Here is a 23,003-nt window from a genome sequence, read left to right on the forward strand (position 1 = left end):
GAACTTATTTTATAAATAATTTTCTACCCCTTTTCGACCTACGTGACACTATCTTCTGGGCCCAACGCATGTTGACAATTTTTTTAAGGATAGTGCCACGTAGGCCGAAAAGGGGTAGAATATTATAGATAAATTAAGTTCGGGGGGGTAATAGGACCTTAGTAAAGGTTAGGTGTGTCTCTGGGATATCGGGCATAGGCTGGGGGGGTACTTATGCATTTTCCCTAATTTTAAAGAGAAAAGACATAAAGTCACAAAAATTGTCTCGAATTTTTAAAAAGACACCTTAACTTTGCAGCCGTCCTATTACCCCACTAAACAATTTTGAACAAACATTATTATATCATTTTCGTCCACTTGATATAGAGAGTGGTGTGCACCCTCTCAAACAGAGTGCGCAACCTAAAATAACTAATATGATTTTATTTTTACAAGTATTTTATTATAAAATATATTTTCTTATTATTTTAACTTTTTTTCCTTTTTATTTTTTCTCTTTGTTTCTTCTTTCTTCTTCCAAAAATCATTCATCACCATTGAAGTTTCTCACTTTTAATGTCACCATTTTTACCACTTCACCTTCCTTGTTTTACTACTATTAGTTTACTCTCTTTAATTTAAAATTTATCTAAATATTTTCTTACATTTCGAATAATTTGATAAACTCACTAGATTTCAAGATGATTAGGAAGTATCATATAATTTTTTTTTATCCGATTTCACGTAAGTTCTTTCAATTTTTGGGAAATTTATTGATTCTTTTAAAATTATCATTTCTAATTTTGAAGTTATATGAAAAGGAGTAGTTGATGATATCTTCAAAATTTTAAATATTCTTAGAAAATTAATTAATTTTGTAATCAATAATTCAATAAAGTCTAAAGAATAGTATGAATTTTAAAAAGAATTTGACCGGAGAAGAAGAAGAAAAAGAAAAGAAAAAAAATGGGAGTAGGGTTCAACTTGATGTGGGGTGGGGTGAGGGTGGGAGGTGAAGAAAAAGAAAGAAAAATGAAGGGGATGAATCACTTGAAAGTGGGAGGTGGAAGATGAAGTAAAATTTAAGATGAAATCAAAATTAAAATAAGTCAAAAAGTAAGAGAGAAATAAAGAAAAAACTTAAAATGAAAAAAAATACATTTTAATTAAATTAACACGTTTCTTTCTCAATTCAAATAACACTTGTCACAATCATGTATCAAAACAATGCAAATCATGACATGTTCGCAATAATGAGGAGATGGCATTTTCATAACATTTCACAATTCACAACAACACAATCGTGATACAACACCAACAATGAATCAATAAGCCTTTCAAAATCATTCTCAACACATCACACACCAACAATTAATCACATTGCCTTTTATTACCCCTTTTTCATTGTTAAAATTATTCAACATGGACAAATCAACCCATCACCAAGTCCCATTACTTCCCAACACATACAACAAGGAAATACACGACTCTATGCACTTAATAAGGGTTTAGAAATCCACTTGCCTCAATTAATCAACAATTCACTCCGGGACTTGAGCCTTTCATTTTCGTTGAGCTTCCAAATCATATAAGCAATTCGTCGGTATCTCTTTTGTTTTCCTTTCTTTTCCATCTTTATTATAATAATAAGAATAATATAAATAATCATTTTGTGACATCTATACCTATTCACCTATGCAGAAATTAGTGTATTTGTTAACTCTTACCTCAATGTGAAGAATCGTTTTCACCACCGGCCGTCGCTTTGATTCGGTAATATTTTCGTTTCCCCTTTCTTTTCTTTTCTAAATTAATTGTTTATTAAAATTGACAAACCCACTAACTTATTATTAATACATGGGCCTAGTGGTAAGAGTATTAAATAAATTAGGAAAAATTACAGAAATTCAACCTTTTAGTTTACTTATTATCATTATCCCCTATAAGTTTTACAAATCTCCAAAATCCCTCATTTTCGCGCATCCGATTAGTGTATCTCGCGCATCAGGTTAGTGTATCTCGCGCATCAGATTAGTGTATCCCGCGCATCAGATTAGTGTATCATGTATAAAATGTAATGTATCTTACTTAACGATTAATGTATCTCGCGCATCAGATTAATGTATCAGCGCTTATATTATTGTATCCGTTTGAGGGATTTCTGTAATTATAAACTTTTAAGGGATAGATTGTAATTTTGCCTTAAAAGTATGTGATTTTGTAATTTGCCCAATAAATTATGGACTTGACCCATTAACCAGCAACTAATAAAAATTAATTATTTAATAAATACCACTAACTAAATAACCATAGTTATCGAATAGTTTGAATTCCCAAAAATTACATTCCGGGTCATTAAATTATCCACCACTAAAAATCATGTTCGTCCTCGAACATAAGGACGAGGAAGGAAGAATATCCGACAATACCAAAAGCTTAAGTTGTGACCTACTAGTCGGTGTTCATCTCTCCAAGTGAGCTTCTCCTTAAGACCATTCCATCAAGATCAACTACTAAGAACTAAACTTTCAAATCAAACTTTGGAAGATCACCAAACCAAGAGTGATTATCACGGCACACACTAACCTATTAACCCAATCTGAATCGCTATCCTCTAGATCGTAACACAACCATAAGGACGACTCTTTTCTCACATAATCACAATAAATTTCTGAATCTATACCGGCTACCACCAGAAGTGGGCATGAACCAACCATCACATACTCATAATGTACACACCATCACAAATCTTATCAAGCTTTCATTCTCACAACATAATCTTTTCACGAGCTTAAGTTATAAAAAATTGATCTTTAGACATTAGGTACTCATCAAAGAAGAATAAAACTTATCTAACCCAAAGAAGGAAGTGATCAAGTAACTACCTAGCGAGTGATACACCCAAGTATACAAAATCTCTAACAACACTGTCAAAATGCTAGATCAGTAGCTATGATTGTAGACAACCCTTAAATATGGTAGAACTAGATTCAATGATCTTCACATTCAACCACACATAACTGAAACATGACCTCGACAATGACATGAATATTAAGATTGTCGTACAATTGTAACTACTCATGGTAGTTCTTCTATAAGTTCTCAAATGCGAGGTTGTGCCTGTAGAATCAGTAGTATATTTCAACTATCCAAAAAAAACACCAAATCTTCCATAACTGAAATGACCAAGTCTGCCCAAGGATGCCATCCTACCAAGAGGACAATCGTAGAATCGATACACCCAATCCACCACTAGGGAATCACCCATAGGTGTATAAACACACATGGACATATGCATCAAATCATACTCCAAACCATGTACGAAAATAAGTAAGTAGTCACATAAGAATATATAGAACCAAGTTCGAATAACACAAAATACTCTTTCCACAGTGACCATATCAACCATTTCCATTCAGTTGACTCTATTTCCTCGATTTTTTTTTGCCACCCACAATCAACTAGTCTAGTCCTTATTACAATCGTACACATACTCTATTTATAAAACCTTACTACTTTTCATAGTACTCCACTGAAGCCAACTCTTTTAATATTAACAAACATAATAACCACACCGGTCATTTACCTTACTCTCAAACCATTACTAGTATCAAAGTCTTCTTAGCAAATACATCGTCGCATAAAAAAATTCTAAACTATGGCTCCCTCTCTTTCCATTTAAGCATCTCATGATAGATATGGGTTCCATCCAAGGCTAATAGCACAAATTTCAAATCAGATAGTACCTTCCCATCGAGATAAAGCTATTAAATCACACCCACAGTCAAGTCCACACAAACTTTCACATACCATGTTTCAACTACCATTTCAAACCATCGCATACCTCATACAAACTCAGAGAAAATCGTAGTCACTCTAATAATTCTATATACTATAAGCTCATAATCTCTACTCACCATCAAATGTCTATGTAATGAATCATAATAGTTTATGTAGTCTCATCAATAAAATAGTGTCAATCCCCTCGAAATCCTCAATAAACATATAGAACTGTAGGCTCATACCATAGCACATCCATAAGTCACCTACCATAATTTGAACAATCTAGCCCCACGTAACAATTTAAAATAAATCATCCACACATCTCTATTTGTCACACAAATCAAAACTCAATCTTCATAAAAGTCTATGATAAACCTCTAGTAAGTATGTGCCAAACCAATTTACATCTCATAGTATATCTGAACTCATAAGTGAAAATTCATACAACATTCAACTTCGAACCCTTGGTCCATATGAGAGGTCTTATTCCTTCACCTTCCTTAAATTCTTTTTATGATACAAATTACAAATACCCTGAACTCTTCAATATATCCGTTTTTTTTCTTTCGCTGACTCGTTTACCAATCTTATAATTTGACCAACAACCCAAGATATTTTACCTTATACTTTAAACCAAAACTTTAAGAGAAGTACTCTCTTATGCCCTTTAACAATCAAAAGTAACAAACTCTATGACCCAAATCCTGCAGATGTTCTTCCAAATGCTCAATATCTGATGCGATCGATCAATTCTTACCTTACCAATGCATATCTGGACAAAACATACTACCACGAACGTAGACTCACAATTAAAAACTTGAATTTTTGATCTCAACCATGTAACACAATCCCATTATCTATCAATATTAGCTCATACATTGAAGATCTTTATGAATTCACGTATCTTAGCCTATCATTGATCCTACTGTATCTTTCGTTAAAAATCCAATTGTACCAGTTACCAACCGAACCCATAAAAGATCTTAACCCACTCGAGTCAAATGTATGTAGACTTCTTTTTCAAATCTTATCCAACAACCTTTCACTGATATGAATGACGTGTAACACTATCACAATAATATGGGAAAAACAGATGGAATCACGTGTTTCCGAACCCAATTCTCCACTCTTTCTAAAGATACATCATTGGCCATTACAATTAGAGTAAATATCATTGTTGTCGCCTCCTTCCGAAGGCTACACTACATCTCACTAATTCTTTCCATTATGACTCTAACTTCTGTCAATTCTATTCGAGCGATATCCCAACTCCTCATAAAACTTTCCATACAACCACACTACTCACAAAATAATCGCAACCACAACCTTAGATACTCATAAGACGTCATTATAATATAAAAATTCGTTAACCAACACTCTATATCGTATAATTGCATGCTAATTATAATCTATCGAACTCTTATTACCATTATGATTGGTAGTCATTACCATCATCACAAAGTATACCTTATTATCAACATGACACCTTAAACCCACGTATACCAATCAAATCCAATGGACTAACCCAATTTCATATGCACTTTATTACTAAAATCCTCAATTGCCTTCACATAAGTATACTCATTGAGACCTCATTTAGCCATAAACTTGTCATTTCGATATCAATCCACTCCTTTGGAGCTTACGATGAATTCACTTGTCATAATTTAGAATCCTCTTGATACACTTTGCAGCCTAAACACCTTAATACCATACCAAAGATTCACCATTAAAATTTTCCTTACAATATAGTGTTTAACCCATTCGTCTTTAGTAACAAGCTAGTTGATTTCTCAAATATGAATGCAATATCGAACCTTATTATACGAGCATGTGATACAACTGATAACTCCTTATGTAGTTAGTATTCACGCTTGAACAATCAACATATTTGTTTCCATATATCACTAGTACCACATCGTGAAAGTTCGTTACATCCACCACTAGAACACATCATACCTATCGAGAAGATTAAACTGAAATGGCCCACACATTTTTGCCTATCAAGTAACTCCAATACATTACCAAATTTGTTCGGTCTCTCATCCAAAGAGATATGTACTCTTTTAGAGATCGGGTCGATGACAGAAGTAACACACTCCATAAATCTAACCAAGTAAGCATCAATACTATTGTAATAGTCCTATAATGACCCTCTTTGATATATAGTCAATCTATGAAATCTTAGTAGAGATTCTGACCTCAATTGGCGCAACATCATTCTCATCATTCACTAAGCAATCCATACATGTTATGACACTTTTAATAACTGTATTTTCCAAGTTACACTGTTCATTATCTAGCCACCTCTTTAATCATTCCACTTTCAATTATTAAACCATTCCATATATCGTATATACCACACAAGTATTGTTTTCGCTGCTGAATAACTATTCTGAAAAATATAACACATTCATGAAGTCCTTAAAATCATTATTCAACCTTATCATTCGAATATTCTCAAAATGCATCATCAAATCATAACCTCACACAATCTATTCAGATCATTGAACATTCCAAAACTAATAACACATTCTACCGATGAGTCTATCACTTCCACGTTTGTAACAAATCTAACATCCAAAGACATACAACACACCAAATACTCACGTGATAAATCACACACGACTCATCACTATATGTGAAAGAGAATGAAATGAGGTAATAAGAATTAAAATGGATAAATGATGCACGATAGAGATTTAAGAAGTGAAGATTTTTCTGAAAAGTCACAATAGCCTCTCGAAGATAAGTACAGACGTCTCCGTATCGATCCTCGAGACTCTACTTAGACTCGACTTGTACACACGTGAGACCTATGAGCCTGGGGCTCTGATACCATTTTGTGATGACCCAAAATAGATGTGATAACACTCGTCTTATCCCACCAAGACAAGTCAGCTTAACACCCAAATAATATGATAAATTCGAAAGTAATAAAAAAAAAAGTTTTATACTCATTTACTAATGCGGATAATAAGTCAAATTAACTAAATCCCAAAAACCTGGTTGTCACGTGTACAAGCCTCTAAAGTATTACAATTGATTCAAACGAAAAATCTAAGTGTCAAATGACATTGTTTCTAGAATAGAACAAGATCATAAATAGGAGTAAGAAGGTCCCCTGAGATGACAAATAGCTACCTCACCAATCTCCAAGAAGCCTCGGAAAAAAAGAGAATGAAAAGTATCACAAAAATCTGGGCTCGTGCCCTACAAAAATGTAGAAGCGAGGGGTGAGTACCAAATCACACGGTACTCAGCAAGTAAACTTCTAAACACAAGCCAATGGAATAGAATACATGTACTTCTTACACTCCATCCGAACCTCCACAACTACAACCTGCATAAAACCAGCCCAACCTAACAGTTCAAAGTTTACATAGCACACAACTCCACAACAACACTCTAATAATTACATATCCTCAACAACAAACTCAATATTTATCAATCACAACTTCCATAGAAAGACACTCACAAGATCAGCAACACACAAAATCAAGTTCATCAATGATAAAGATGTGCAATGCAATGAAATACAATGTCAAGTATAATGATGCATGTCTAACCTAACGATACACACCCGCTGTCTCTCAGTCCGGGACCCATGGAGGACATATCTATCCATGCATCCGTCGCGGCATGCGACATGTACCTCGATAAAAGTATCCATCGTAGCGCGCGATACGTCCCTCGATATATAGTATCCATCGCGGTGCGCGATACGTTCCTCGATATATAGTATCCATTGCGGCGCGCGATATGTCCCTCGATATATAGTATCCGTCGCGGCACGCAACACGTCCCTCGAAATGGTACATCCTCTTTAATTTCTTATTATTTCTCAATTCACATAACACTTGTCACAATAATGTATCAAAACAATGCAAATCATGACATATTCACAATAATGAGAAGATGACCATTTTCATAACATTTCACAATTCACAACAACACAATCGTGATACAATACCAACAATGAATCAATAAGCCTTTCAAAATCATTCTCAATACATCACACACCAACAATTAATCACATTGCCTTTTATTACTCCTTTTTCATCGTTATAATTATTCAACATGGACAAATCAACCCATCACCAAGTCCCATTACTTTCCAACACATACCACAAGGAAATACACGACTCTATGCACTTAATAAAGGCTTTAGAAATCCACTTGCCTCAATTAATCAACAATTCACTTCGGACTTGAGCCTTCCCTTTTCGTTGAGCTTCCAAATCAATGCAGTCTATTCAAATAAATAATCACAATAAGGTTTTGAAACTAACGACACACACATTATTATGTGTCTAGCCTTGACCCAAAAACTCACTCAAATGTATAATAAAGTTCCTAAATCTTAATTTCAACATAGGTCAAATCCCATAATTCTTAAATTTCAAGTCTAGGATTAAGTTATAATTTCTCCAAGCATTACCAATGATTGCATGCAGAATGTTGCAGCAGCAACATATAGCCGCATCATATAAGCAATTCGTCGGTATCTCTTTTGTTTTCCTTTCTTTTCCATCTTTATTATAATAATAAGAATAATATGAATAATCATTTTGTGACATCTATGCCTATTCAGCTATGCAGAAATTAGTGTATTTGTTAACTCTTACCTCAATGTGAAGAATCGTTTCCACCACCGGCCGTCGCTTTGATTCGGTAATATTTTGGCTTCCCCTTTCTTTTCTTTTCTAAATTAATTGTTTATTAAAATTGACAAACCCACTAACTTATTATTAATACATGGACCTAGTGGTAAGGGTATTAAATAAAGACCCATTAATCATCAACTAATAAAAATTAGTTATTTAATAAATACCACTAACTAAATAACCTTAATTATCGAATAGTTCAAATTCCCAAATAATAGTAATAAATAAATATATGTTTCTCAATAAATTATATAATGACATATATGTTACATGATAAATAATTACTGATTTTAGTGATACTTGTTATTTATTATCATTAGTAGCAATACATAGCAATACTATGATAAATCTGCAATATGTATTAAAAGTGAATTATGTATGTAATATATGTATTATAACTGTTTTAAAATATATTATGTTTGTTTGGTAAGAAATTGACATATTGTATTATAAGTGTATTAAAATGTGTGATAAATGTATAATTTATCAATAGAACTTGTATTATATGTGTTTTATAAATTGTTCTCTGTAATATGTATTAAAATTGTATTATAAGTGTATTAAAAGTGATCAAGTGAAAAGAAAATGTTATTACTATAAATGGTAAATAATTTAATATAGTATATTTATGTAAGTTTCCCTATTATATATGTCTATAATAGAAATTTCATTAGTTTTTTAAAAGAAAAATTATTATGATATTTTCAAATAAACATGATAGGAAATAACAATAAAACATAATAGGCGTTTAACAAACAAAAATAATGGCCAACTTGATGAAAATTAGAATGAATCGTCTCATTCTTTACAAAGTGATAAAAGGATGAAAAAAAGTTATGACTTTGTGTCTTGTCTTAACATTTATCAACATTAGGATAGCAATTTAGTATAGTAACGATTTTCTTTTAAAAAGTAATTAATATACATGATGAATAATTGTTTTACCTCAAATAAAGAGAATTTAAAAATACTAATAAAAGTTGATATAATATATACTGTAGTAATTTAACATGGGGTAGTTCATATAATACTTTATATAACTTGTTTTAAATGATTTTAATTGGTGATAAAATAATAGTAATAAATAAATATATGTTTCTCAATAAATTATATAATGACATATATGTTATGTGAAGTTTTAGGATTATACATAAAAAAAGAAATCAAGTAAAATAGATACTTCAAATATTATCTTTACAATCCAAAAAAAAAGAAAGCAGCACCATGAAATTGAAAAGACTGAAGAGAACCAAAGGAAAGGACATAACATGCTCTGAAATTGTTGGAAATTCTGTTCTTGAAGAGCTTGTTCGCTGGTTGCATTCCTTTTAAATTAGGCATTTTGAGGAAAACAATTGTGATTGATATTGAATTTAACATGTTAACTGATTCATTAGGGTGTTTGAAATGTGTGGAGCAGTTGAATTTTGCTGAAAATTGGCTATATGGACAGGTCCCAAAAGTGATGTGTCTACTAAGAAATATTGAATTTTACTTTTGTCTTATAATTATTTTATAAAAGTAGGATCATTATATGGAGACTGATCAAAAATGAAGTTCTTAATTTTGAAAACAAAACTGCATTATTGGTCCTCCTAGTAAAAGATCTCTATCAGAGTGTATAATATTTAGGACGCAAATCAGAAATAAAGGGCAAGAAATTTATTGGTACAAGACATGAGAGGGGAGAGAATTGAGGAGTGAATGAAATGAATAATGATTTAATGTCTATTTATTTGTGTCATCGACTTAGTTCAAGAAAAATCTTATAATTTATAGTTTCTAGAAAAGTCATGTAACTTGTGGAGGAAATTTACCCACTCTAAGAAATATTTTGGCAAGATTGAAAGTACAATTTATAGAATTTTGAAATGAAATATATATGAAATGATCATATTACCCTTGTTCGTCCTCCACTTCACATTTCTATATAATAGAATACTACCAAATTTTGATCCGACAACTTCAAATTTAAATCAAACTTACCTCTGTTTACATATTTAATATGTTTGAAATCAAGTAAAAGTACAAAGTTGATTATATATTTTAATGAAGAATTATTCTTTTATAATCTAGTAAACATTTATAATTTACTTAAATATTTATAGTTAACTTTAAATGCAAATATACCATCCTATTCATTTTATTTGCAAAGTTACTTTTTAACATCTTTTAAAATATATATTTTTTAAAATATTGAAATTAATTTTATGTATTCTTTAATTTCAATCTAATATATTATTAATTTTATCACACTTATTTTTTCTAGGTATATTAATTAGAGCCAAAATAAAGATGAAAATAATTAATTTTTTTTAAATAATGATTTTTTATGTTAAAGTAGGCATTTTTAGTAAACATAATGAATATAAAAAATATTAGAAATTAATTAAAATAATAGTAAAATAGAGTAATGAATAGATATCACAATAACTCACAAAACAAAAGAAAGTGAAGTGATAACAAAATGAGTTAATAGTAATAACAATAACTAAAAATGTTTCTAGAACTATTTAATTTTCTTGTTATTATTCTTTGTAGATTTTTGTTAGCTTTAAATTACATTTTTACCCTTGATCATCATTCACTTCATATACAAAAAGATGTTTCTAGAATTATTTGTTTCTTGCTATCTTTCTTAATAGTTTTTGTTAGAATAAAATTACATTTTTACCCTTGGTCGTCCTACCACTTCACTCTTCTATATAATAGAAAATTCTGAAACGAGTTCCTGCCAAGTCTTTAATGTGTTTTAGGTGGGTTTCGAAATCTTTTAGCTCATTTACATCAGAACCTTTGTTCATTGAAGCACACCAAAAAAGTCGTGTAGCTGAATTTCTTATGTATTACTCCCTCTGTTTCAAAAAGAGTGTCCTAGTTTGACTTGACACGGAATTTAAGAAAATAAAGTAGACTTTTGAATCTTGTGATCCTAAATTAAAGTTATGTCAAATGTACAAAATTGTCTTTTAATCTTATGGTGCCACGTGGAAAGCTGAAAGTAAATGTTATCAAAAAAGGAAAAAGGTCATTCTTTTTTAAACAAACTAAAAAGGAAAGGAGGTCATTCTTTTTTAAACGGAGGGAGTACTTAGCTTTGAAGGACAAATATGTCATATACAATTTAGGACAAGATGACTTAACTTGTGTTTCTTATCCCTTCAAGTACTTGGATGATCGATGTTTTCGAAATCTTGATCATTATTCAAGGTCTATCAATGGTGTAGTTTGTATGTGGAACAATCAAGGAGATGCTGCTATTTGTAATCCGTTCATAAGAGAACATGTCTTTCTTCCTAATTCATCGACGAGTTCAACTACAAGTTGCTCTTTAGGGTTTGATCCCACCACCAAGAAATTCTTAGTATTGAAGGCGGACTTGGGAAATAATACACTTCAAGTGTGTTTCTGGATTTTCATCATTGGGGTGGACAAGTCTTGGAGGGAGGCATACGTAAATATGCCCAATTTTTCCCTACGAAGGATAATGTTTGTATTGACGGGGTTATTTATTTTGTAAATTTATTAAGACTACATTATTATGTAGTTGCATTCAGTATTGGAGATGAGAAGTTAATTCGAACCGTCTTGTTGCCCGATGAGGTAATTTGGGGATACTCACAAATATTAATAGATGTAAAGGGCTAAGCGACAGTAATGAGTATTTCGAATTTTCTCGTCACACATTTACATGTTCTACTAAACGAGACAACATGGATGAAGCAATCGATTGAGCTACCATCTGAATTATCATTAGACCCATTTGGTATTCCTTTATTTACCACTAATGTTAAGGGAGAGCTTCTACCGTTTCAACTTGTGGGATTTTACCCTTGTTTATGTATGACATTGGAAGGAAAGATTGGAGAATAGTTGAGATACATGAAATTCAGGAACGAAAAAATAGAAGTAGGAATCACTTTGGTGTTGCACTAAATCTTGTGGAGAGTATTTGGCCCTTGAGATTATCTAAGCGGAGCTAGGGGTGCAAGGTCATCGGAGAATTACACCATATATATACATACTCAAAATTATTTTTATGTATAGACGGTAGAATTTGAATTTCCTTTGTTTCTTGGTATGTTTACTTTTTCCTAGCTTCTTTATGGTTAAGAATGTTTAGAGAAATAGTTGCGCGTTCTATTTTCATTATTTATAATAGACACCTTAAGCCAAAGTTGTTGTGTTTCAAGCTAGTAAGAGTACTAGATCATGCTTTGAATCTTTGTTTGCAAACTTTTATACTTAAAGATTTCAAATCTCGAAATATGACCATTTCTTGTTATGCTTTCACTTCTATTACCTTTTTTTTGGACCGTTCTTTCTTGAGTCTATATCAGAAATAACTTTTCTGTCTTTTTGATAGGAATAAGGTTTGTGTGCACAATATGCTCTCCATACCACACTTTGTAAGAATATACGTACGGTGTATGTTGTTGTTCTTGTTGTGTTTCTAATTTATGAGCGCGCTAATTAAGTAACTATTTGTGATTGAGTATTCTAAGATGCATGAGAATATTACTCCTCAATTGACCTGTGTATACTGTGTTGCTCCCAAATATACACGCAAGTGTACGTGGTCGCTCAAGTAATATAGATCCTTAAAGAAACGAGTTATCGTTTCCAAGGGACTTATGATCAACTTATATTTGACACTTATCTCAACAAATAAAATAAAAGTAACCATTTTCATAAATTGTGATGATTGTTAACTACTACTAATTATGCAATAAATAAAAGTAATTAATTGTGAACGACTTTAAGATGATGTTTCAAGCAAGTAAAAGACAATTCCAGGGCTTCAGCATGTAATGAATCTCATGTATCATATTCTCGGCTTAGAACTAATTTTAGTTGTCAAGTTACTTGTTTACAGGGTTAATTGTATGAGTCGGGTATCAAACCTCTAGTCGCCTACTCCATTTAGTAGTCTAACTACATCGTTGAGCGGGGATAAACGTGCCTAAATGACGAGCATTTATATTTCATTGTGTTTCATAACCAAGCAAGTTGTTCGTCTGGGCATCATTCCTAAACACAAATCACCTCAATCAAATGGGTTGATCGAGCTCTCTATATTCTCTGGTCTATCTAACCCCTCCTCTCTCGATTTTAAGATTAGACAACATATTTATCTCATGGTGATCAAGCACGAAATACTAAAATAAGAATATAGAAGTAACTTATAATGACAACCAAGAATTAATTCAAAAAACCTTAAATAATCAACAATCAATTTGTAGCTACAACCCCAGAACTAAGGCATTTAGCCTCTCATGCTATTAGAAAACCACAAAATACAATTGTTCATGTTGATTTTCGGAAAATAGAAGAGTTAGAAGATCGAAACCTATTTCCAAAGATGAAACTTGCTCTTGCACACCAAATAAAAAGTCGAACCCTAACAATGTAGCCTTAAGGGCCTATTTATAAGAGTTAGGAACAATAGAGTTGAATTCTACTTCAAATAGGAGTCCTATTTAAATCTAATTTCGCTCAAACGTCCACAAAGTTGTGGGGCATCGCGCCTGGCAGGCTGGTGCGTCGCGCTGCCAGTGCGCCAAAAACAAGCTGCAGTCAAAAGGCCCTAGCGCGTCGCGCCCTTGTTGTGCCAGTGGTGTTGGGGTGCCACGCCACCCTTTTCTCCTGGCGTCACTTGTCGTCTTCAACTCCTTTTCCTTCCTTGAATCAATCACTTCCCTTAGGAACCTGCAAAATCGCTAATCATGTATATTAGTATGCAATAATCGCAATCCTCAGCCAAAACATGCTAGTAATTAGATTAGTGAATGTCCTAAAACTTACGTTCAAGATGGATAATTCACAAGAGTTGATCAATTAAATATGCCCAAGATCATACTTCAATATATTTCCTTCTACGGAGTCTTCAATATTCCTTGTCAAGTAAACACAATTAGCTGAAAATATGTGTTATTGTATGGACCTCTACAAATTTCATAAAAAGTAATCACGGATATAATTCAAAAAAATTCTTGAAATAATAAAAACTGGAAAAGTATGAGTTAAAAAAAGACAAAAAATTTGAAATAACAAACATAATAAGGCTCTATAACTGTAGTTTCGATAACTACACTCCATAACTATAGCTCTGTTTGCTATGAATTTCGCTTGCAAATATACAAATAGGTAAGTATATATAATTCTGTATTTATAAATTTGAATTTTCATAACTCTGTTTGTATATTTCTCTTGCCAATATACAAATTAAACAGGGTAATTTATTATGATTTTTTCATAAATCATATACAAATAGCTAGGGACGTACAAAATTATGGATTTATACAATCACGAACCAAATTATACAAATTCTAGATTTATATAAATTAGATGAATTATACAAATTCTAGATTTATACTATGTGTTATCATATGGAACTCAACAAATTTCATAAAAAGTAATCACGGATATAATTCAAAAAAAAGCTTGAAATAATAAAATAGGAAAAGTATGAGTTAAAAAAAGAAAAAGAAAATAGAAATAGCAAGCATAATAAGGTTCTATAACTATAGTTTCGATAACTGCACTCAATAGCTATAGTTCTGTTTGCTATGAATTTTGCTTGTAAATCTACAAATAGATAGGTATATAAAATTCTGTATTTTTATATTTAGAAATTTTTCAGAACTCCATTATATTTCGCTTGTCAATATACAAATTAAACAGAGTAATTTATTATGATTTTTTCATAAATCATATACAAATAGCTAGGGTAAAACACATAAAAAATTCTGGATTTATACAATCAGAAACTAAATTATACAAATTTCGAATTTATACAAATCAGAAAAACTATACAAATTTTAGATTTATACAAATAAGATGAATTATACAAATTCTAGATTTATACAAATCAGACGAGTTATACAAATCATGTTAATAACAAGAATTAGAGAAACTATAGCCGCAAATTACAATTTTCTTAAATTGTAGCTATAGTACATAATATAGGCTAAATGTTTACTATTTTAGGTAATTTTCTCTAAAATCTAAGAATTATAATTCTTAGGCAATGTGTGAAAACTTGGGAAGAATGTAAAAGAAAGAAAATGTTAATTTTAAATTTTTTCGATGTCTTTCCTCCCTTAACAACTAGTAAAAGGGGAAAAGGAAAGAATATAAACCCAAGTTTTATTATGAAAAAAAAAAGAAATATGAAAATGAAAGAATATAAATACAAGTTAAATTAACCATTTGTCACCATCAATCACATTGGCTAAATAATTATATTTATCCTTTTAGTAAATATTATGTAGTTTTTTTAAAATCTAAATATGCATTTTAAAAGAATATTACCATAAAATCAATGTATTTTTAATATTTAAAAATAAGGTTTTAAAAATATGGTCATTGCTTATAATTAAATGACTTTCACAATTTTATCGACACCGGCAGGAGTGGATTGCCATGCAGTTAGGTAGAGACAATTAGGAAATCATTTATTTTTCATTTCTAAGAATTTATTTTCATAAATAAAATATAAAAAAATAAAATATAAAAAAATTAAAAAATATTTTCATTCATACAAAACTTACATAAACATTTTTCAGAACGAAGATCTTTACTATGTATAAATATCATTGGAAGAATATTAAATGGACCAAATTTCATAGTTTTCATACCTCCTATACAATCTGAAATGAAAATTGAAAATAAATAAGATGACCTTTATATATGATGACAAATATTCATTCGTTATGAGATGAATTTTAAAAGTAACTATGATGGCTTTTGTGATAATAGTCGTCCTCTACCGATGAACGTTAAAAGTAAATATGTTGGTTGTTATCACCACAGACATCCATCCTCTATCGGATGAACATTAAAAGTACATATGATTGTCTTTACATACGATAATTGATGTTCATCCTCCATTGAATGAACTGCAAAAGTAAGTATAATGACAATTACGACAACAGACATTCATCATCTAGACGACTTTAAGAGTAAATATAATAGCCTTTTCAATGACAGACATGCATCCTCTATCGGATGAACTTTAAAAGTAAATATGATGGTCTTTACATATGTTGATAGACGTTCATCTTCCACTGAATGAACTGCGAAAATAAAGATAACGACCTTTACGAAGACAAGACGTTCATCCTCCACTGGATGAACTGTCAAAATAAATATAAAGATCTTTAAGACGACATACCTCTATTTTCTGTTATATAAATTTACAAGTAAATATAATTGCCTTTACAACGAACGACACACATCCTCTAGCATAATTTTTTTTTCATAGTGATATACTTCAATTAAAGACCGATCGAGTCAAACGAGAATTCCTCTTTACATAAAAAAATTTAAATAACTTTCTTAAAGCGGTACCTTCGTGTTTTAATATGAAAAGAGACAGACATAACTTCTTCTTTTTTTGGGAGGGGTGGTGCCTCTACCTCTTTAGAAAAGCTAAGGAACATGATATTTTTCATCTCTTAGGGCTTGTTTGGTAGAGAGTATAAATGAGTAAATTCAGTTTCTTGCTTATTTATGTTATTGGGTAGGTAAAAAAAGAAATTGTCTCAAGAATATTTATACGTAATTTAGAAAAATATTACAGAGTGATAGTCAAGGATCAGGAGTGGCTCAAAAATATTATAAGCGCTCTAAAGTTACATTAAATTTTATTAATATGCCTTAAATTTTAAGAATAATAATAATAATAACAAATATAATTCGTGTTTTATTCTCGACATATTTGAATTCTAAGAAGTAAAATAAAATTACTCCTGCGATGTAATTTTTTTTTTAAAAAAAGGTTCATTTTTTTATATTTATAAAAAAAAAAGGTGAAAGTTGGAAAAATAGAACTTGATTCTGGGAATTGATAAACATTCATCCATACCAAACACACCCTTAAAGCAAACACATAAACATATGACAAACCAAGATTTTTGCTATTTATAAATATCACTGGAAGAAACTTTCCGTAGTTTTCATTTCTCCGATACGGAGACAGACGTTCATCATAAAATGCAGAAGAAAATAAAATAGTATTTACGACCACAACAGTTCATCCTCTATCGAATGAACTATAAAAGTAAATAAAATAGTCTTTACGGCCACAGCAGTTCATCCTCTACCAGATGAACTATAAAAGTAAACATGCCTATACGGCGACAACTGTTCATCTTCCACTGGATGAACATCAAAAGTAAATAGTTATTGATCATTTGGGGGTTGTCAATGCCATTATCTCACTTGCAGCTTGCTTGTACACGTCTTCCACTGTGAATGCTTCAGAGAATTGAGCTAACCCACTTCCACCTTTTGCCTGAATATACATTAAACATGTTTTTAGAATCAAACAATAATAACAACAATAATAATATACTTAGTAAAAATTTATAAGTGGGGTCTGAAGAAGGGAATATGTACTCATGTTTATCCATGTTATTTCTATTAGACACTCGACTCAGGGAAAACAATTTAAATAATTTCTAAACATATATAATCTATGACTAAACTATATGTAGTAGCAAATAGAGAATTTCAACCTCAGGGTGAGACTAGGTGGGAGGAGTCATTTCTAAGAAACAAAAAAGATAGATATATACTTCATTTCATGTGAAGATAAATGTTTGATTAGACGCAAAACTTATAAAAGAAAAAAATAACTATATTTTTTTCAAACACCCAATTCAAAAGAATTTCTCAACGCGTTTCATTCTTCAATATTTCCTGAGCAATCAAACAAAGACACGTAAAATGAATCGGAGAGTATGCTAACTAGAAAACCCTAGTTCACAATGTTCAAATTGACCAACATATAATACACTACAAAAATGAAAGGACTTACATGAGCTTGGATCATGAACATGCTTCTGAATTGATCAGATGAAACTTGAGCAGACAGAATGTCAATCTTATGTTTCTCTAAAACATAACAAATGATGGTAAATAACTGTGGCTTCTTAGGACAACACACACTAATATGTGCATCCTCACCACAAACATTTAGTATCACATTTGGTGAACTCCATGTCATAAAACCTGTTGGAATAAGGGGACTAGCACCATGAGTTATTGGTGTAATAACAGTTGAATTGTTGGTTGATCCTTGATCACCCACATATTTCTCCCAACTATTACCAACTTTCTGTGAACTCATCAACCTTATGCTATATTCTTCTAGCCTTTCTAGCTTTTGACTTTCAAGTTTTTTGAAAGTATTCTGCAGTTTTAGGATATGGTTCACTGCTTCACCAACTATTGTAGACTGATCAACCTGCATATACAAAAAATATGAAATTAATTTAATTTCTACTTCAGAGACGAAGTCAGATAATGAGGGAAGTAAACATACACGAAGAAGATAAGGGAAAACCATATACGAGTGAATTAGTTTCAAGTCATTTATTAGTGTCTTGAAAAAAAATCATTTAATAAGTACAAATTACAAAAAAAGGCTATAATTTGGAATCTATAATCTTCAAATCATGCCTATTACGCATCTGACCAATCTATCCTTCTTATAAAACTAATTGTAATAAGAGATTTACATAAAAAGTGTTATTGGTTGTAATTAATATGAAAAATAAGCAAATTTTATCGGTAATAACAAGTGAAAATACGCTACTACTAGTATAATGATTATGTATATGGTTAATGTATACAAATTAAATTGATATAAAAATTAATACTTATTAATTACTTCAATGAGTTATAAAGATCTTATAATTATATGGATTAAGAAAATGTTCTTTTTGACAAATTTAGAATGAAATTAGAATAATGTTAAAAACTTCATATTCTTATGCTAGAAGAGAAAAAATAAATAAATTTGTGGAGATTTTTTTTTCTATAACTATATATGCGAAAAAATCGGAAGTTCTATATTCTTTTATCCTTCACTTTTTTGGTAAACAAAACGCATCTTATTATTCTATTTTGGAATTAACAGGTAGATATGTACAAATTAGTAATAAGGGGAATGTGTATATCACCAATTAAAATTTATTCCAATTGAATCGAGGGTCTACTAGAAATAGTCTCTCTAATTTTTATTTTTATGTTAGTTTGTTTTGAAACATTAAATAATATTTCTTTGATGTCTCCTTCAGTAAGCTTCCTAAAAAGATTCTCCTAAAATTTATTTACTCAATTTAGAAAGTTTGAAAAAATGGAACTATCGTGAGTAACTTTTTAAATCATTTTCCAAGTTTCTATTTGATTTTAAGAAAAACTCATGTTCATTTTTCGAATAATTCTTGATTAGTTGATTATAATTATTAATTAAGGTTGTGGAAGACAATACAAGGAAAATAACAAAAAAAAATCGTTTCAGATAAGCATTAAATTTATTGAATTATTTTTTATTGAATTAAATATCTGATAATAAAATATAAGGTAAGTCATTGAAAGAACTTCTTTTTTACCTTAGCAGGGAGATTAGGAACCAAAGCATGAAGAGTCTCAAACAGGGTTCACATCTTCTTTCTCCTTTTTCTCTCCATCCATATGTGTATCTTGTGCTCAGATTCACCTTTACCCCCTCCTCTGTCAACACCAGACGTTGGTTCTGCAATTCCCTTACCATTTTTTTTTCGGTTGGGTGGACTTCTGTTTTTGGGAGCATCAATACTCACTTCAACCACCTCATTAACAGTTGTCACTGGCTGACAAGTATCCGACCTAGTCGGATCTAGCAACTTGTCACCCTCAAACGTCTCTCCACTCCCAAGTTGATAGTCATTCAAGTCCAGGTATGACCAGACATCAGCATATAAACCATGGTCATTCTTGCCGCCTTCATTCATTTTTTTTTCTTTTTCAGGTGATCTGATAATGTAACCTATGTTACGCCTATTTATAGATTTTTTTTTCTTATAGGGGGTAAAGTGTAAAAAGGAGAAATAAGGGATTGAATATGATAAATGTTGAATATGAAAAGAATATAGAGAAGGGTGACAAAAATAAAAAAAGAGAAAAGTAGAGATAAAAAAGGATGATTCATTTGTAATGAATAAAAAAAACAAAATACAAAAATGCTGTTACTGGCTTCAAAACAAAAAACAGCAGCTAAAGAATTTTTGTTACAGACTTTGTTCTCACTCAATTGGGTCCCAATTCACACTTACTACTACTAAAAATAATTAATTAAATTAATTACTTTAATTACAAATACTAAATTACAAACTTAATCAAGATATTATTCTCATCTATACAAACAGTCTAAGTTTTTTTATCAGTTAAAATAATAATAATTAAAATGATTGTATATAAATATAATTACTTAACATTTTTTTTTTTTTTAAAATACAAGTCTTAATTCTTAAGTTATATGAATTAGGTGTGTCTGGATTGTAGTCTTATAATATAAGAAATTACATGACTATCGTTAATGAGATTTTAATAATAGCTTATTCACGTGATTGTTAATGTTAATGAAATTTCATTAATAGCTGGCTCCGACTATACACATTAAATTTTATGCATCTTTTTACTCATTTATTCAAGTTAACCACACTGAATTAATAACTAAGCAAGTATTTTTCCGTGAATAAATTTTTTTATCATGTCATATATGTTCCATATAAAAGAAAAAGATCATCATTTTATTTCATCTTCTGGCCAGGATGTTAAAATGCCTCTAAATACTAATCATGACTTTTCCTTTATTAGGAGAAAAAAAGGAATTAGTTAGGATATTAATTCCTTGCTAATCCTCCATTAGTTTGTAGCTAGCATTTTTTTTATAATTCATTAATAAATGGTATAATCGAATTTTTTTTATTATTTATTGGTAATTAAAATTGTTTATTGCTATTTCTTTTAATTATGACAATTAGGAGTATCAAATGTAGGGTGGTGTATTGATTGGTTTGGTTTAGTTTTGAGATTTATCGGTTCGACTTATTGTTGATTAAGATATTGGCCTATCAGTTATTGATTTATCGGTTTAACCATTAAGATTTGATACAAAAAAATCATTGAAATAACTTAGAAAAAAGGTGACAAATCAAATGAACCATGCACATGAGTTGACAAATTGCATTTTGCTCAAAAGCAAAGATACTCACATTTTAGAATACGGATAGTTTGAAACAATCAAAAATAAAAGTATGAGACTAAACTCTAAGTCAACGACTTTAATGATATACTAAATGGTATAAATATGATTATTTAATTTACTATGGGGTTATCGATAATCCGTTATGAAAAAACTCGACCCGTTAAGAAGCAATAACCCAATAATAAAAAAATTTAAACCTTTACAGAAACTACTAAACCAATAACCTATTATCGATAAACTAATAACTTTATTCAGTTCGAAATCGATTTCAATTTGATTTTGAACAGCTCTAATCAAATAGGTGGATTAAACTAAATTTGATCATATTAAATTGAATTGAGTTAATAAATAGATGAGACAAGTTACTTGGATTGAGATGGACTAAAATCCGAGTCATAGCGAAATCCACCAATTTCTTATTAAGTTTTAAATTCTTTATTTGAGTATCTAATAATTTTTTTTACTTATGTTACAATATAAATATCACGACCCAGACCGTCATGATTGGCACCCACACTAACCCTCCGGTGGGAAAACCATAAATACTAACTAATTAATACGAACCAAGCATTTAAAGATACGAAAGCAAGTTTAAATGACTAAAACTGAAGTTCCCATAAACTTTCAAAAGATCTAACAATGAACTGCAGAATTAAATGCCTATAACCTGATAATCAATGTACCAAAACTCTAACAATGAACCGAAAGTCTAAAGGAAAATGGGTGCAACCCAACTAAACATAAGAATATCTAATGAACTAGTCTAAGTCCGAAATGTGGACATAAACGAAAGGAGAACTCATGGCAGCCCAGAAGAACTAGCTCACCCTTGAATTCGAACCACGATCACTGATCTTCTGAACGAGGTCTGTCAATAGCCGCTTGAAGATGCTCTGTACTCAACAAAGAAAGAGCAAGTGTAGTATCAGTACACAACCACAGTATACTGGTAGGATCACACGACAATCTCACAAGTGCAACATACATAAGCCATTACAATAATATAATTACATGCATATACCGAATATATACAATATCAACAACATTCAATAACAACAGAGCATTTCACAAGCCTCAATTATACAGATATGTCAAGTCATAGGTCCTCTCATGGAACCCAAACCTAAGCTGTTAGCATACCGGAACGTGGTACCCGATCCAATGATTATGTCAGAACGTGGCAACTGATCCCATAATTATGCCGGAACGTGGCAACCGATCCAAGTTAGTGTGTCGGAACGCAACACCCGATCCATTCAACAAGCCACAATCACAATCACAAGTATATTCTTATAATCATATAATCAAGTCATGATTCATGGCATTCATCATTCATCTATCTCATTTACAATTAGTGTGATCAATAATGCAACATTCACATACATACACGTATTATAATGAAGAAGAACGAACATATATCACACAATCATGAAATCACAACCATCACCTACCTCGAAACAAACTTGAATCCCCTAAGAAGCTTGATTCTTCCCTTTCCGGATTCGTTCCGCTTGTTCTTGGTCTACAAACAATTA

At 31.0% G+C, this 23,003-nt stretch overlaps 1 protein-coding gene across 1 annotated transcript; it reads right to left on the reverse strand.

Moving 5' to 3' along the window:
* Positions 1 to 17,529: 17,529 nt before the first annotated feature.
* On the reverse strand, positions 17,530 to 20,325 carry LOC102582672 (transcription factor bHLH95-like). The gene is made up of 3 exons (XM_006337906.2): positions 19,832 to 20,325; positions 18,253 to 18,681; positions 17,530 to 17,727 (listed from the first exon to the last, which is right to left on the reverse strand). Exons 2-3 carry the CDS (start codon positions 18,562 to 18,564, stop codon positions 17,623 to 17,625), a joined length of 417 nt encoding a protein of 138 aa, XP_006337968.2. The 5' UTR covers positions 18,565 to 18,681; positions 19,832 to 20,325; the 3' UTR covers positions 17,530 to 17,622.
* Positions 20,326 to 23,003: the final 2,678 nt, after the last annotated feature.

Source organism: Solanum tuberosum, unplaced genomic scaffold (genome assembly GCF_000226075.1).
Source record: "Solanum tuberosum cultivar DM 1-3 516 R44 unplaced genomic scaffold, SolTub_3.0 scf00001, whole genome shotgun sequence".
Taxonomy (NCBI): domain Eukaryota; kingdom Viridiplantae; phylum Streptophyta; class Magnoliopsida; order Solanales; family Solanaceae; genus Solanum; species Solanum tuberosum.

Excerpts from the sequence above, each read along its gene's own strand:
- LOC102582672 (XM_006337906.2), bottom strand. The coding sequence starts at position 18,564 with ATGAGTTCACAGAAAGTTGGTAATAGTTGGGAGAAATATGTGGGTGAT. Across the intron at positions 17,728-18,252 it reads TGTTCATGATCCAAGCTCAT|GCAAAAGGTGGAAGTGGGTT; the intron begins GTAAGTCCTTTC and ends ATGTATATTCAG.